Here is a 13,221-nt window from a genome sequence, read left to right as displayed (position 1 = left end):
CATTCCAGGAAACCCATGGTTCCAATCCACAGTTGGAACTAAAGTCAACCTTGAACATGCAGCTGCCTGACCAGCTGTTTCAGTCACTATATTCACTTGCTTCTGCCTCTCAACTACTTACTGGAAGGAATGTAAATTGGTATAATCTTTTTGGAGGGCAGTGTGGTATTACCTCTCAATAAATATTTAAAGCTATCAACCTCATAATTACACTAAAAATTTATTCTACAGAAACACTGATATGAGTGCAAACAGATCTAAGGGTGTTCACTACAGCTTGTAATAACGAAAAACTGCAAACACCTAAAATTCCACCAGTAGGGGATGGATTAAATTATAGTGTCATCACACAATGTGACACAATGAAGCTGTGAAAAAAAAAATGTCCTACAAGAACACCTGGGTAGCTCAGTCAGTTAAGTGTCTGCCTTTGGCTCAGGTCATGATCTCTGGGTCCTGGGATCAAGTCCCGCATTGGGCTCTTTGCTCAGGGGGTAGCCTGCTTCTCCCTCTGCCTGCTGCTCCCCCTTCTTATGCTCTCTCTCTCTGACAAATAAGTAAAATCTTAAAAAAAAAAAAGTTGTACAGAAAAGCACGTTGCAGAACAATTTGTATGGCATGATCCCATTTTTATTTAAAAAATACATAAACATTTGTGCATCTATGAATAGAAAACCACTTAATTATCAATATGGTTACCTCCGGAGTAGGAGTAAGGATAGGAGGGCTATAATAAGAATTAACTTTCTAAAAAGGATATCATTTTACGAGGGGAAAACTACAGAAAAGATCAACTGGATTCAACCTGAGCTTCCTTAGGGCATTACCTTTTTTAGAGGTTCTATATAAATAGTCTAGCACCTAGCCCAACATTTGACTGACACAGAGACCAATTGTTTCACTAGTATGTGCAAGATGGAAGAACACACGCATGTGCACAGACACACACGCACACAACCTCTGTTTTTTAAGTGTCTGCAGATGAGTGGAATCATTGTAGTCAGGAACTCTTGTTTACAGTAAAGGCTCATTGAAGGAATGCTACTCAAGAGAACCTTGTGCAATGAATGGAAATGTTCTCTCTCTGTGCTGCCCAATATGATAGCCACTAGACCAAATGGCTTTGAATACTGGGTATGTGGCTAGTGCAATGGAATAACTGCATATTACATTTTATTTAATTAATTTAAATTTAAATAGCACATGTGGCTAGTATTAGACAATGAAGATTTGAAGGATCTGTTGAAATATATGAAAGATATACACATATACAAAATTTTGCATACCATTTCAAGAGATCCAGGGACACTCTCAAACCCATCCGTGTGTCCTTACATCAAAAACCTTTGAGGCTGATTAAAAGAATGAGAATAAGATAAACGGGACTAGAAAGAGAAGGAATACAGAACTAAAGAGCCCAGATGGAAAATGCTACCATTCAACAGAACCCCAGAAGGCAAGAGACAAGGTATGGAGATAGCCTCTGCCTCCTTCGTCCTCCCACCACAGAGAACATTTATTCACTGTATTTTAACTGTTTACTTGTCTTCCCTACAGTGGGCTGTACACTGCAGATTATATACTCTATATAGAGTATATAGACCACTGCAGACCACATCTAACTTATTCACCATTATATACAAAGAGCCCAGTATAAACCCAGCACACAGTTGGTACTCAAATGTCTGCTGAATGAATTTTACCAGGCATCTGATTCTTGCCTGTCCTGGGAAACAAGAGCTCCTGAGTTAAGGAGGGTCTCCATGATAAGAGGAATTGGCTGGCTCATGAGAGTTAGAGATAGGGTTTTCACAAAGTTGAGCAGATACTCGGATCCATGAAAATCTTGTCTCCCCCAGGTTGTTCCTATCCCTTGTAGTTCGGAGTCCTTTGTTGATATACAAGCTATGCCAAGACTTCAGGAGTCAGTGACAGGGAGCCATACATAGAGGGCCAAATGTCCTCAAAGGCTTTCTCCTTGGATGTCTCCTGCTCTATTTCTCTACCTCTGGAATTTGCCTGCCTTCTCTCACATTGCCCCTCTCCCTGTAATTCTTCTCTTACGTCTCTACTGGGCCAATTCGAACTCATTCTTAAATGCCTCTTCCTCTGGGAAACCTGTGTTGGTACTTCCGGACAGAATTATGCCGTATCTCCACTGTTTCCCTTTGTATTTTGCATATTTCATCATGTGTGCTCTACCATGGCAGGACCTAGTTATTTATTTTATTTATTTATTTTAAGATTATTTATTTATTTATTTGACAGAAAGAGACAAAGCGAGAGAGGGAACACAAGCAGGGGGAGTGGGAGAGGGAGAAGCAGGCTTCCCGCCGAGCAGGGAGCCTGATGTGGGGCTTGATCCCAGGACCCTGGGATCACGACTCGAGCTGAAGGCAGAAGCTTAAACTGAGCCACCCAGGCGCCCCTAGTTATTTATTTTTGTATACCAGCATTAAATAATGTTTGGCATATAATAGGGGGCCAACAACTAGTATGAACCACTAAAAGAACATAAACTCAATTGTTTTTCCCTACCCACATCACCACTGCTTAGTGTGTGCTGATCAAAGTCTACAGATTAGGTGTTAATGAGCCTGTTTCATTCACCCTGAAGAAGCCTGAAAACAAAAAGTCAGGCTTCTCTTTATGGGTACTCCAAAGAAATAGGACATATGTGACAGATATGTAACAAAAGGAACAGAAAGGAGAAAGCTTCCAGCTGAACAGAAGTCAAAAGACTGACCAGGCAGAAATGCAGGGCAAGAAACAAGCAGTAAGAACATCCTCAATATGGAATTTATGAAAAGCCCACAGCTATCATCATACAATTGTGGAAGACTGGAAAACTTTACCCCTAAGCCATTAACAAGACAAAGATGCCCACTTTCACTCTGCTACTTCTATTCAACATTGTAGTGGAATCACAATGAGATATCCAGGGCAACTGGACAGAAAAAGAAATAAAAGGCATTGAATTGGAAAAGGAAGAAGTAAAATTATCTCTAGTCTCAGATGACATGAAAAAAATACACACACCCACACACATTTTAAGAATCCACACGCAAAAAAATATTAAGCTAAAAAATTCAAAGTTGCAGGATTAAAAAATCAACGCAAAAATCAGTTGTAATTCTATATGCTATCAATGAACAATCCAAACATAAAATTAAGAGAACAATTTATTTTATTATTTTTGGGCATTTGAAATAGTATCAAATGAATAAGATATGTGGGAATAAATTTAACCAAGGAGATATAAGACTTGTACGCTAGAAATGACAAAACATTGCTGGAAGAAATTAAAGATCTAAAAAAAAATGGAAAGACATCCCATTTTCATGGATTGGAAGACTTAATAATGTTAAGATGGTAATACTACCCAAAAATAATTTATAGATTCAATGCGATCCCTATCAAATTCCTATCAGCCTCTAGGCAACAAAAGCAAAAATAGACAAAGGTACTACATCAAACTTAGAAACTTTTGTGGATCAAAGGGCATAATCAATAGAACAAAAGGCAACCTATGGAATGGGAGAAAATATCTGCAAATCATTTATCTGATAAGGGGTTAGCATCCGGAATATGTAAAGAACTACAATTCAACAACAAAAAAATCAAACAACCTGATTGAAAAATGCATAAAGGACTTGAATGAACATTTTTCTAAACGACATACAAAAGGCCAACAAGCAAATGAAAACATGTTCAATGTCACTAATCATCAGGGAAATGTAAACCAAAACTACAATGAAATAACACCTCATACCCATAAAAAGAAAACCCAAAAACAAAAAATAGCAAATGTTAGCAAGGATGTGGAGAAATTAGACCACCTCTGCGTTTTTAGTAAGATTGTAAAATGGTGCAAATGATATGGAAAACAATATGGTTGTTCCTCAAAAAATTAAAAATAGAGGGGTGCCTGAGTGGCTCAGTAGGTTAAATGTCCAACTCTTGGTTTCAGCTCAGGTCATGATCTCAGGGTCATGGGATTGAGCCCTATGTGGTGGGGCTCTGTGCTCAGCAGGGAGTCTGCTTCTCTCTTTTTCCCTCCACCCCTCCCCCTGCTCATGCACTCTCTTGCTTTCTCTCTCTCAAATAAGTAAATAAATGTTTAAAAAAATTAAAAATAGTGGGACGCCTGGCTCAGTCAGTTGGGCATCTGCCTTTGGCTCAGGTCATGATCCCGGGGTCCCGGGATGGAGCCCGGCATCAGGCTCCCTGCTCAGTGGAGAGCCTGCTTCTCCATCTCCCTCTGCCCCTCCCCCGCTCATGCGTGTGCTCTCTCCCTCTCTCTCAAATGAATGAATGAATGAATGAATAAATAAATAAATAAATCTTCAAAAAAATAGAAATACCATATGATCTAGCAATCCTATTTCTGTATATATACCCCAAAGAATTGAATGTAGAGTCTTAAAAAGTACTTGCACGCCTATGTTCATAGTAGCACTATTCATGATAGCCAAGAGGTGGAAGCAGCCCCCGTGTCCATCAGCAGATGAATGGATAAACAAAATGTGATATGTTATTCAACCTTTAAAAGGAAGAGATCCCATCACAAGCTACAACATGGATGAACCTTGAGGACATTAAGCTGAGTGAGCTTAGGGGCACCTGGGTGGCTCAGTAGGTTAAGCGGCTGCCTTTGGCTCAGGTCATGATCCCAGTGTCCTGGGATCGAGCCCTGCATCGGGCTCCCTGCTCGGTGGAGAGCCTGCTTCTCCCTCTCCCTCTCCCTCTGCCTGCCACTCTGCCTACTTGTGCTCTCTCTCTCTCTCTGTTAAATAAATAAAAAATCTTTAAAAAAAAAATAAGCTAAGTGAGCTTAATGAGCCAAGCACAAAAAGACAGAAAGACTATATGATTCCACTTATCGAAGGTGTCGTGATACTGTGATTTATAATACGTATTTGGTCTTTATTCCTGTTCCTGGCAGAGCTCCTAAGACCCTAGGGATTTCCTAAGTGATAAGAGTGATTCAGGTATCTTTTGTTACTTATAACACACCCCTTTCAACCACACTTGAGTTTGTTAATGCGGTGACTTTTGGAGAGCACTTAAGGACGGGGGTTGATTGGCCAGGGGAACCAACTCTGTTGATAAGAGGGTTGGAACTTTCAGCCCACTTACTAACTTGCGGGGGGGTTGTGGGTAGAGAGCTGGAGATTAACTTAACCAGTGGCCAATGATTTAATCCATCATGCCTAAGTAATGAACCACCCATAAAAATCCTAAATGATTAGGTTCGGAGAATTTGTGGGTTGGTGAACAAGAAGGCATTCACATGCCAGGGGATGGCACACCCCAAACTCTACAGGGTCAGAGGCTTCTGTGCTCAGGACCCTGCAAGACTTTGCTCTATGTGTCTTGTCATCTGGCTGTTCATTCATATCCTTTAATATTCTTTTTTTTTTAAGATTTTACTTATCCATTTGACAGAGAGAGAGAGAACACAAGCAGGGGGAGCAGCAGAGGGAGAGGGAGAAGCAGGCTCCCCGCCAAGCAGGGAGCCTGATGCAGGACTCAATCCCAGGACCCTGGGATCGATCATGACCTGAGCCGAAAGCAGACACTTAACCAACTCAGCCACCCAGGTACCCCATATCCTTTAATATTCTTTGTAATAAGCCAATAGTCTGGTAAGTAAACTGTTCTTAAGTTCTGTGAGCCATTCTAGTAAATAATTGAACCCAAGGAGGGGGTTGTGGGAACCTCTGATTTCTGGTTGGTCAGAAGCACAGGTGACAACCTGGACTTGCAATCGGCATCTGATGTGGAGCAGTCTTGTGGAATTGAGCCTGTGGGCTCAATGGGTCTGATGCTATCTTCAGGTAGATAGTGTCAGAATTGAGTTAAATTGCCCAGTTAGTGTTGGGAGAATTGCTTGGTGTGGGAAAAGTCCCCACATATTTGAAGTACAGAGTATTCTGTGACTATTAAGTGAAGGAAAACAATTTTTTTTTCAGGTATCTAAAACAGTCAGACACATAGAAACAGAGAATAGGGGGCAGGGGGAAATAGGAGATTGTTATTCAATGGGTATAGAGCTTTAGTTATGCGAGATGATTAAGTTCTAGAGATCTGCTGTACAATGTTATGCCTATAGTTAACTATCTGGTACTGTACACATAGAAATTTGTTAAGGGGTAGATCTCATGTTAAGTGTTCTTATTGCAATAAAGAAAAAGAAATGAAAATTTGTGAATCAAAGGACACTATCAATAAAATGTATAGACAACTTACAAAATGGGAGAAAATACTTGAAAATCATACCTCATAAGGGTCTTATATCCAGAATATATGAAGAACTCTTTATAACTCAAAAACAAAAGACAAACAGCCCAACTTAAAAATGGGCAAAAGACTTAATAGATACTTCTCCAAAGATATATAAATGGCCAGGAAGCACATGCAAAGATGCTCAGAGATGCTAAAGAGGGAAATGCAAATCAAAACCACAATGCAGGAACACTTCACTCCCACTAGGCTGGTTATAATCAAAACAATGAAAAGTAACAAGTACTGGTGAGGATATGGGGAAACTGAAACCCTCCTGCATTGCCAGGGGGAATGTAAAATGGCTTAGCCACTGTGGAAAGCAGTTTGGTGATTCTTCAAAAAGTTAAAAATAGAATTACCATATGACCCAGCAGTTCTGCTCCTTAGTATATACTCGAAAGAACTGAAAACATGTATTCAAACACAAATTTATACATGAATGTTCATTTTCTTTCTTTCTTTTTTTTAAAGATTTTATTTATTTATTTATTTGAGAGAAAATGAGATAGAGAGAGCATGAGAGGGGGGAAGGTCAGAGGAAGAAGCAGACTCCCTGCTGAGCAGAGAGCCCAATGAGGGACTCGATTCCAGGACTCCAGGATCATGACCTGAACCGAAGGCAGTCACTTAACCAACTGAGCCACCCAGGCACCCTATACATGAATGTTCATAACAGCACTATTCACAATAGCCAAAAGGTGGAAACAACCCAAATGTCCATCAACTGATGAATGGATATACAAATGTGGTATACCCATATGGAATATTATTCAGCCATAAAAAGGAATGAAGTACTGGGGCGCCTGGGTGACTCAATCAGTTCAGCTCAGGTCATGATCCCAGGGTCCTGGGATCGAGCCTCACATATGGCTCCTTGCTCAGTGGGGAGTCTGCTTTTCCCTCTGCCTCTCCCCCTGCTTGTGCTCTCTCGTGCATGTGCACACGGTCTCTAATAAATAAAAATCTTTAAAAAAAAAAAAAGTAATGAAGTACTGATACATGCTATAAATTAGACAGACCTTAAAAACATTATGCTAAGCAAAAGTAGATAGACATAAAAGGTCACATATTGTATGATTCCATTTATATGAAAAGTCCAGAATAGGCAAATCCATAGAGACAGAAAGTAGATTAATGGTCACAGAGCTAGGAGAAAGGGGATATGGGGAGTGACTGTTTAATGGGTACGGGTTGCCTTTGGGTGATGGAAACGTTTTGAAACTAGTTAAGAGGTGATGCCTGCACAACCTTGTGAATGTATTAAATGTCACTAAACTGTGTATCTTAAGATGGTTAATTGTACATTATGTGAATTTTACCTCAATTAAAAAAAAAAGGTAAGAAAACCAGACACACAAGGTGTTTGAAAAAGGGATATATTTACAAACCAACAAGTTCCCTAACTCTAGCTAGAGGGGGAGGAAAGAAGGAGGTAGCAAGTATAAGAAGACCCTTTAAGAGCCCAACCTCACTCCTGTAGAAACCCTGAGTACCAGCCCATGAGGTCAACTCCTAAAAACCATGGCCCATTCCTCTTCCAATTCAAGAAGCAACCCCTCCATTGGCCACAGCCCTCAGTCTTCTTGCCAGTCATCCTGTGCCCAAGCAGGCATGGGTGAAAAGTACTCAAACCCTGGCCCTTTATAGCGCAGAGCATGCAGGAACATCACAAGGTCCTGGGGCATGGGGTCCTGTCGCACCAGCCGGCACTCTGCACAGAGAGGGTCTATCTCTTGATTCACAACATCTGTTTCAGCTGCCTTCTCTGGTGCCAAGGCCATTGTGTCCAGATCCTGAGGAGCTGCCTCAACTGCTCCATCCATCTTCTGGGCAGATGTAGCCAACTCTTCTAGGTGGTCCTTGCCCAGCTCTGAGGAAGGAGCTGTAGAGTCTATGAGTCCTGGGGACAGATCGCCCTCACAGAGATCTAGCACATCCAGGCTCTGTTTGGCCTGGTGCTCTGCCACAAGGTCCCGAAGCAGTTCCTCATCTGTCTTGGCAATGTGGCCGCCCCGGCCCCGGGAGGGGCCCCACGCAAATGAGTTGTAGATGGGGTCATTGAGGATGGGGTGGCCCAGGAACTGGAGGTGGACTCGGATCTGGTGAGTGCGGCCTGTGAGTGGCCGGCACCGCACCACACTGGAGTGGCCATTGTAGCTCAGTCTCTGGAACGCTGTCTCACAGGGCTTGCCCCGAGCATCTACGCGGCATACCCCTACCTTGTAAGATACCACCAAGATGGGCTCCTTGCAGATCAATTCCTCAGCGGGGAACTCCCCCTCCACTCGGCACACGTACTCCTTCTCCAGCTACACAGGAGGGAAGAGGGAGAGAGTCAGCACAAAGCCTAAACTCATGAAGTTCAGACCCAGTACAGTGATGAGAAATGTATCAGTGTCAGAGAGAAGAGGATTCAAACTCCAGCTCCACCATTTGCCAGTTGCATGATTCTGGGTACAATAGTTAGCCTCTTTAAATCCCATTAACTTGGGGCGCCTGGGTGGCTCAGTCGTTAAACGTCTGCCTTCGGCTCAGGTCATGATCTCAGGGTCCTGGGATCGAGCCCCACATCAGGCTCCCTGCTCCGTGGGAAGCCTGCTTCTCCCTCTCCCCCTGCTTGTGTTCCCTCTCTTGCTGTGTCTCTCTCTGTCAAATAAATAAAATCTTTACCAAAAAAAAAAAAAAAAAATCCCATTAACTTGTCTAGAAAATGTTAAGATTAGAAAAGCATTTACCTCACAGGACTGTTATAAGGATTCAGTTAGACTCTAATGTACCTGGTACTGAGGCTGGTACACAGTAAACACTCATTAAATGTATCACAATCAGATCCAGCGTTACAAGTCTCAAGATCACAGTCACTACCATTTAACTCTTCTACCCAAGCCTCTTCCAACTTCAACCAGAATCTTTCTACCAAGGAGGCTCTCCCCACAATCTTAAAAACCTCAGTCATAAAAAAACAAACAAAACCAAAAAACACCTCAGTCAGCTTGTCAGCACTCTAAAACTTCAAAAGAGCAACCTACCAAGAGAGGCAGTGTATATGCTGTCTCTAAAGATCTTTTGAAACGTTAAGAGATAATAGCCTGTTTTTCACATTTTCAGCGTTGACCTTCCTGAGGATAGGAAGCTTGGCCAGATAACATGAAGGACCACTTCAAAAGAACTCAGAGACACACTTTTGACACAGAGCATTCGTGAGCCCAGGAAGTGGCATGCAGGAGACAAAAGCCCAGCTCACCTGCCGGTCCCGAACCTGCTCATGAATTCTCTCTGAGACAGCTGCTGTCTTGGCAAACATGAGGACCCCCGAGGTAAGGCGGTCAAGCCGATGCAATGGGTGTAGCTCCTTGAGTTGGTGCTCCTTGCCCAGGATGAAGATGACAGTGTTGTGTCGGAAGCGGCCACAAGGGTGGACAGGAATGGAAGAAGGCTTGTCTACAACCACCACATCCTCATTCTCAGCTAGCAGGCGGACAGGCTCTGCTGTGACTGGTGGTTCATGCCTGTGTACTCTGTTCCTCAAGAAGTCATTGTCCTGCAAATGACACAGGCAAGTCATCAGACCAGAGCTAAGCAACATGTAATCAACTTCACACAGCTTCCTGTTCCTTACTGACAGAATGGTCACACTACATCCTTAAGCAGAAAATACAGCATGCATAGTGTATTCATTTTATAAAAATACAGACACACAGGCAGGGAGCAGGCATTGAGAAAGTACTAGAAGGATATACACAAAAATGTTTTGGTGATATTTCTGGGTGGTGGGATTATGAATGTTTTTTGGTTTTGTTTATTTGTATTTTCTCTACAATAAAGTTATATTTAAAAGGTAAAGTCTTCCGGGACGCCTGGCTGGCTCAGCTGGTTGAACGTCCAGCTCCTGATTTCTGCCGGGGTCATGATTTCAGGGTGGTGGGATCGAGTCCCATCTTGGGCAGGGAGTCTACTTGGGATTCTCTCCCTCTCCCTCAGCCCCTCTATCTGCTCTGTCTCTAAACAAACAAACAAATATCTTTAAAAAAAGAAAAATAAAGAAAAGGTAAAGTTTTCTAAAATGGAGGGGGGAAAAAGCTCCATAAAATCATCACTTATTGTGACTTTGAACAAATAACACCAAGCTGTAAGTCCAGATATCTGGTCTCTAGACTTGGATTTGCCACAGGCTCACTGCATGTCACTTAACTTCTCTGGGCCTCAGTTTCCTCATCTGTAAAATGTGAGGATTAGGCCAGACCTGTACTTCCCAAAATTGGGATGGCAGAGGGGATTCAAACCACTCATTCCTCAAATGCTGAAATCACCTTGTCTCCCCTCACAACAAAATGTTACTGACAGGGGACTCTGGTAACTCTTAGCTTAGTGATGGAATTTTAAAGGGTCAAAGCATTGGGCTAGACAATTCTAGTCTCTATACCTGACATTTCACAATTCTATCAGGATCTATGATAAATAAGCAGTAGTTACAAGAACACAGACTTTGGCGGTGACACTGTTGCAGGTACTTACCTCTCTGAAGTTTACCTTAGTTTTGTTTCCTCACAGGTAAAATGAGGTGGCAATACCTACCCCACAAGGCTGTCGTTAGAATTTGATGTTAAGTACATAAAATGCTTACCTCTGTGCCAGCACACAGTAAGGAGACATAAATGACAGCCTCTATTATTACTATTTGTACAGCGATCTACAACGCAACATAGCGATAAATGCCAGTGCCACAAGACAGGGCACAAAAGGAGCTTTGAGAATTCCAGCTTCAGTCCCCTGGAAACAAGGGAGCCGCCTGGAAGGAGGGGATACACGGGTTGAGTTTTGAAGCAGAGACTACTTTTGCGGAGATGGGATAAGAGGAGGGGGCTCCAAGAGTGTTCCAAGTGAAAGCGAAAACGCTTCAGAATTACCTCGATTTTACTCCAGTACCTATGCCCTATTAACTCCGAGAAAGACCCCTGCCCCCTTTCCTCGCCCGCTTCCGGCCGGCCCCATCAGGACTCCACCTTGAGCACAACGCCGAGGTCCTGTACCGGCTCCTCGTTGAGATGCAGGCGCCCCGCCCGGACTGCGGCCTCATAATAGGTCAAGGGCTGGGCTCGGAATTCTGTGCCGAAGACGTGCAGCAAGCTGTGGCCCACCCAGCGGCCTTTGCAGTAGGTCCGAAAGTCAAAGTAATAAGGCCGCACTTTGCGCAGGCCTCCTTCGAAGTAGTAGCTGGTCTCTGCAAAATGCTCATCGCCGAAGCTCACCCCTGCCCGCCGCTTCTTCGGGGGTGGCACGACGCGCTCCCTGATGGCGTCCCGTCGCTTTTTACGCTTGCCTGGGCCCGAAGCTGCAACCGGGGCCTTCTCCTCGCTCAGTGGGGTCTGCTTCCCGACCTCCCGGGCCGGCTCCGCTCCCGGGCCTACAGGTTCCGGGCTCCCGGAGGTCCGCTCACCCCTCGCGTCGCCGCATGCGTCTCCGTTTTGTCGAACCGCAGCCCTCAGCCCGGTCGCTGCCTCGGCCCCAGTCGAGAATGTTTCCGCCATCGGACCCCAGCAACTACCCCAAATCCTGGCAGCGCTGAGGCGCCGGAGGTTGAGGAACCCTTGCTGAAGAACTGGAAGCCACCGGTGGCCGCCCAGCCACATGACAACTCGGCCCCAGATCATGGGTCGCGATGTGAGGACGTCACCGGGCACCAGCCAATCAGCGAGGCCCAGTGTCGAGGCGGGGACTGAGAAGAGAAGGAGTGACGGAGGCAGTTGAATGAGTGGAGTTGAACGTGTGGAGTTGCCCGTTGAGAGTCAGTGAGTGAGAGTGAATATGGGAGTGAGCTCAGTGGAGAGGCTGAGAATGACTCATCAAAAGTGTAGATTCCATGTAGATACGTTCAAAGTTCCTTGGGTCTGGAAAAACGAAAGGAGCCTTATTCAAAAGAAATCAGAATGAGGATTGATGAACTCTGACTATACTAAGAAGCGCTGTGTTGTATACTTTAAAGGGTGAATATTATAGTATGTGACTTATAACTCAATAAAGCTGTTATATACGTATCTAAACACGCACACCCCAGAAGCAATGTCTTCACACCTATCCTATCCTTCCTGAGAAGGATTAGAAAGCACAGACAAGGAATGAGATGTTGGAACGTTCTAGAGAGGAAGTCCTTGTGGGATGGTATAAAGTCTTGCTACTCAAAATGCAGTCTCTGGATTAGCAACATGGGAAACACCTGCCAACTTGTTGGAACTGCAGAATCTTGTTCCTTCTTCCCTCCTGACCTACTGAATGAGAATCTGTATTTCAACAATATCTTCAGATGGTATGTCTGCATATTAACATTTGAGAAGCGCTGGTATAGACCGTGTAGAGCAGACATTTGTCATATTTTTTGGATGTCCAGCATCTTCTTAACCCTCTTCTTTTGTGTGGGGAATTTCCCACATTATAAAATGTGTAAACCAGAAACCGGCCTTCCCAGATTCCCTTGCAGCATGGGCATTTATCACCTGGGCTCCATTGATCAGTCAGGGCCTTTTTTTTTTTTTTAATTTTATTTATTTATTTATTTATTTGACAGAGAGAGAACACAAACAGGGGGAGTGAGAGGAAGAAGCAGGCCTCCCACTCAGCAAGGAGCCTGATGCGGGGCTCGATCCCAGGACCCTGGGATCATCACCTGAACAGAAGGCAGAAGCTTAACGACTGAGCCACCCAGGTGCCCCCAGTCAGGGTCTTTAGTTCAGAGGCACACAGCAGAGGAAGCAGGCACAATGTAGAACCCATGTGTGACAAGATAGCATTGGAATGAGGTTAAATGCTAAACTCTCAAAAAAAAAAGATAGCATTGGAAACATCTGATTTGGAGGGCTAACAGTAGGGGAGATTCTTGTGTCCAGTGGTCAGTCAGCAATGCCAGCTGCAGTATCTATGTTCAAAGGCATTGGAGTA

The 13,221-nt window shown here is 43.8% G+C and overlaps 2 protein-coding genes across 2 annotated transcripts in view; both read right to left on the bottom strand.

Annotated features, from left to right (window-relative positions):
• The window catches only part of IVD (isovaleryl-CoA dehydrogenase), a 192,643-nt gene that overhangs the window by 37,958 nt on the left and 141,464 nt on the right, over positions 1-13,221 (bottom strand). The window lies entirely within an intron of this gene.
• RPUSD2 (RNA pseudouridine synthase domain containing 2) lies at positions 7,649-11,954 on the bottom strand. The gene is made up of 3 exons (XM_025884473.2): positions 11,292-11,954; positions 9,533-9,829; positions 7,649-8,597 (listed from the first exon to the last, which is right to left on the bottom strand). Exons 1-3 carry the CDS (start codon positions 11,937-11,939, stop codon positions 7,863-7,865), a joined length of 1,680 nt encoding a protein of 559 aa, XP_025740258.2. The 5' UTR covers positions 11,940-11,954; the 3' UTR covers positions 7,649-7,862.

This window comes from Callorhinus ursinus, unplaced genomic scaffold (genome assembly GCF_003265705.2).
Source record: "Callorhinus ursinus isolate GAN/ISIS: 27379988/994484 unplaced genomic scaffold, GSC_fseal_2.0 scaffold25, whole genome shotgun sequence".
Classification (NCBI taxonomy): domain Eukaryota; kingdom Metazoa; phylum Chordata; class Mammalia; order Carnivora; family Otariidae; genus Callorhinus; species Callorhinus ursinus.
Note: the sequence above shows the minus strand (reverse complement) of the source record. Positions and strands in the feature narration are given on the sequence as shown.

Coding starts and splice junctions, on each gene's coding strand:
- RPUSD2 (XM_025884473.2), bottom strand. CDS start 11,939: ATGATCTGGGGCCGAGTTGTCATGTGGCTGGGCGGCCACCGGTGGCTT. Junction 9,830..11,291: donor ACCTCGGCGTTGTGCTCAAG/GTGGAGTCCTGA, acceptor TGTCATTTGCAG/GACAATGACTTCTTGAGGAA. Junction 8,598..9,532: donor AGCAGGTTCGGGACCGGCAG/GTGAGCTGGGCT, acceptor CCTCCTGTGTAG/CTGGAGAAGGAGTACGTGTG.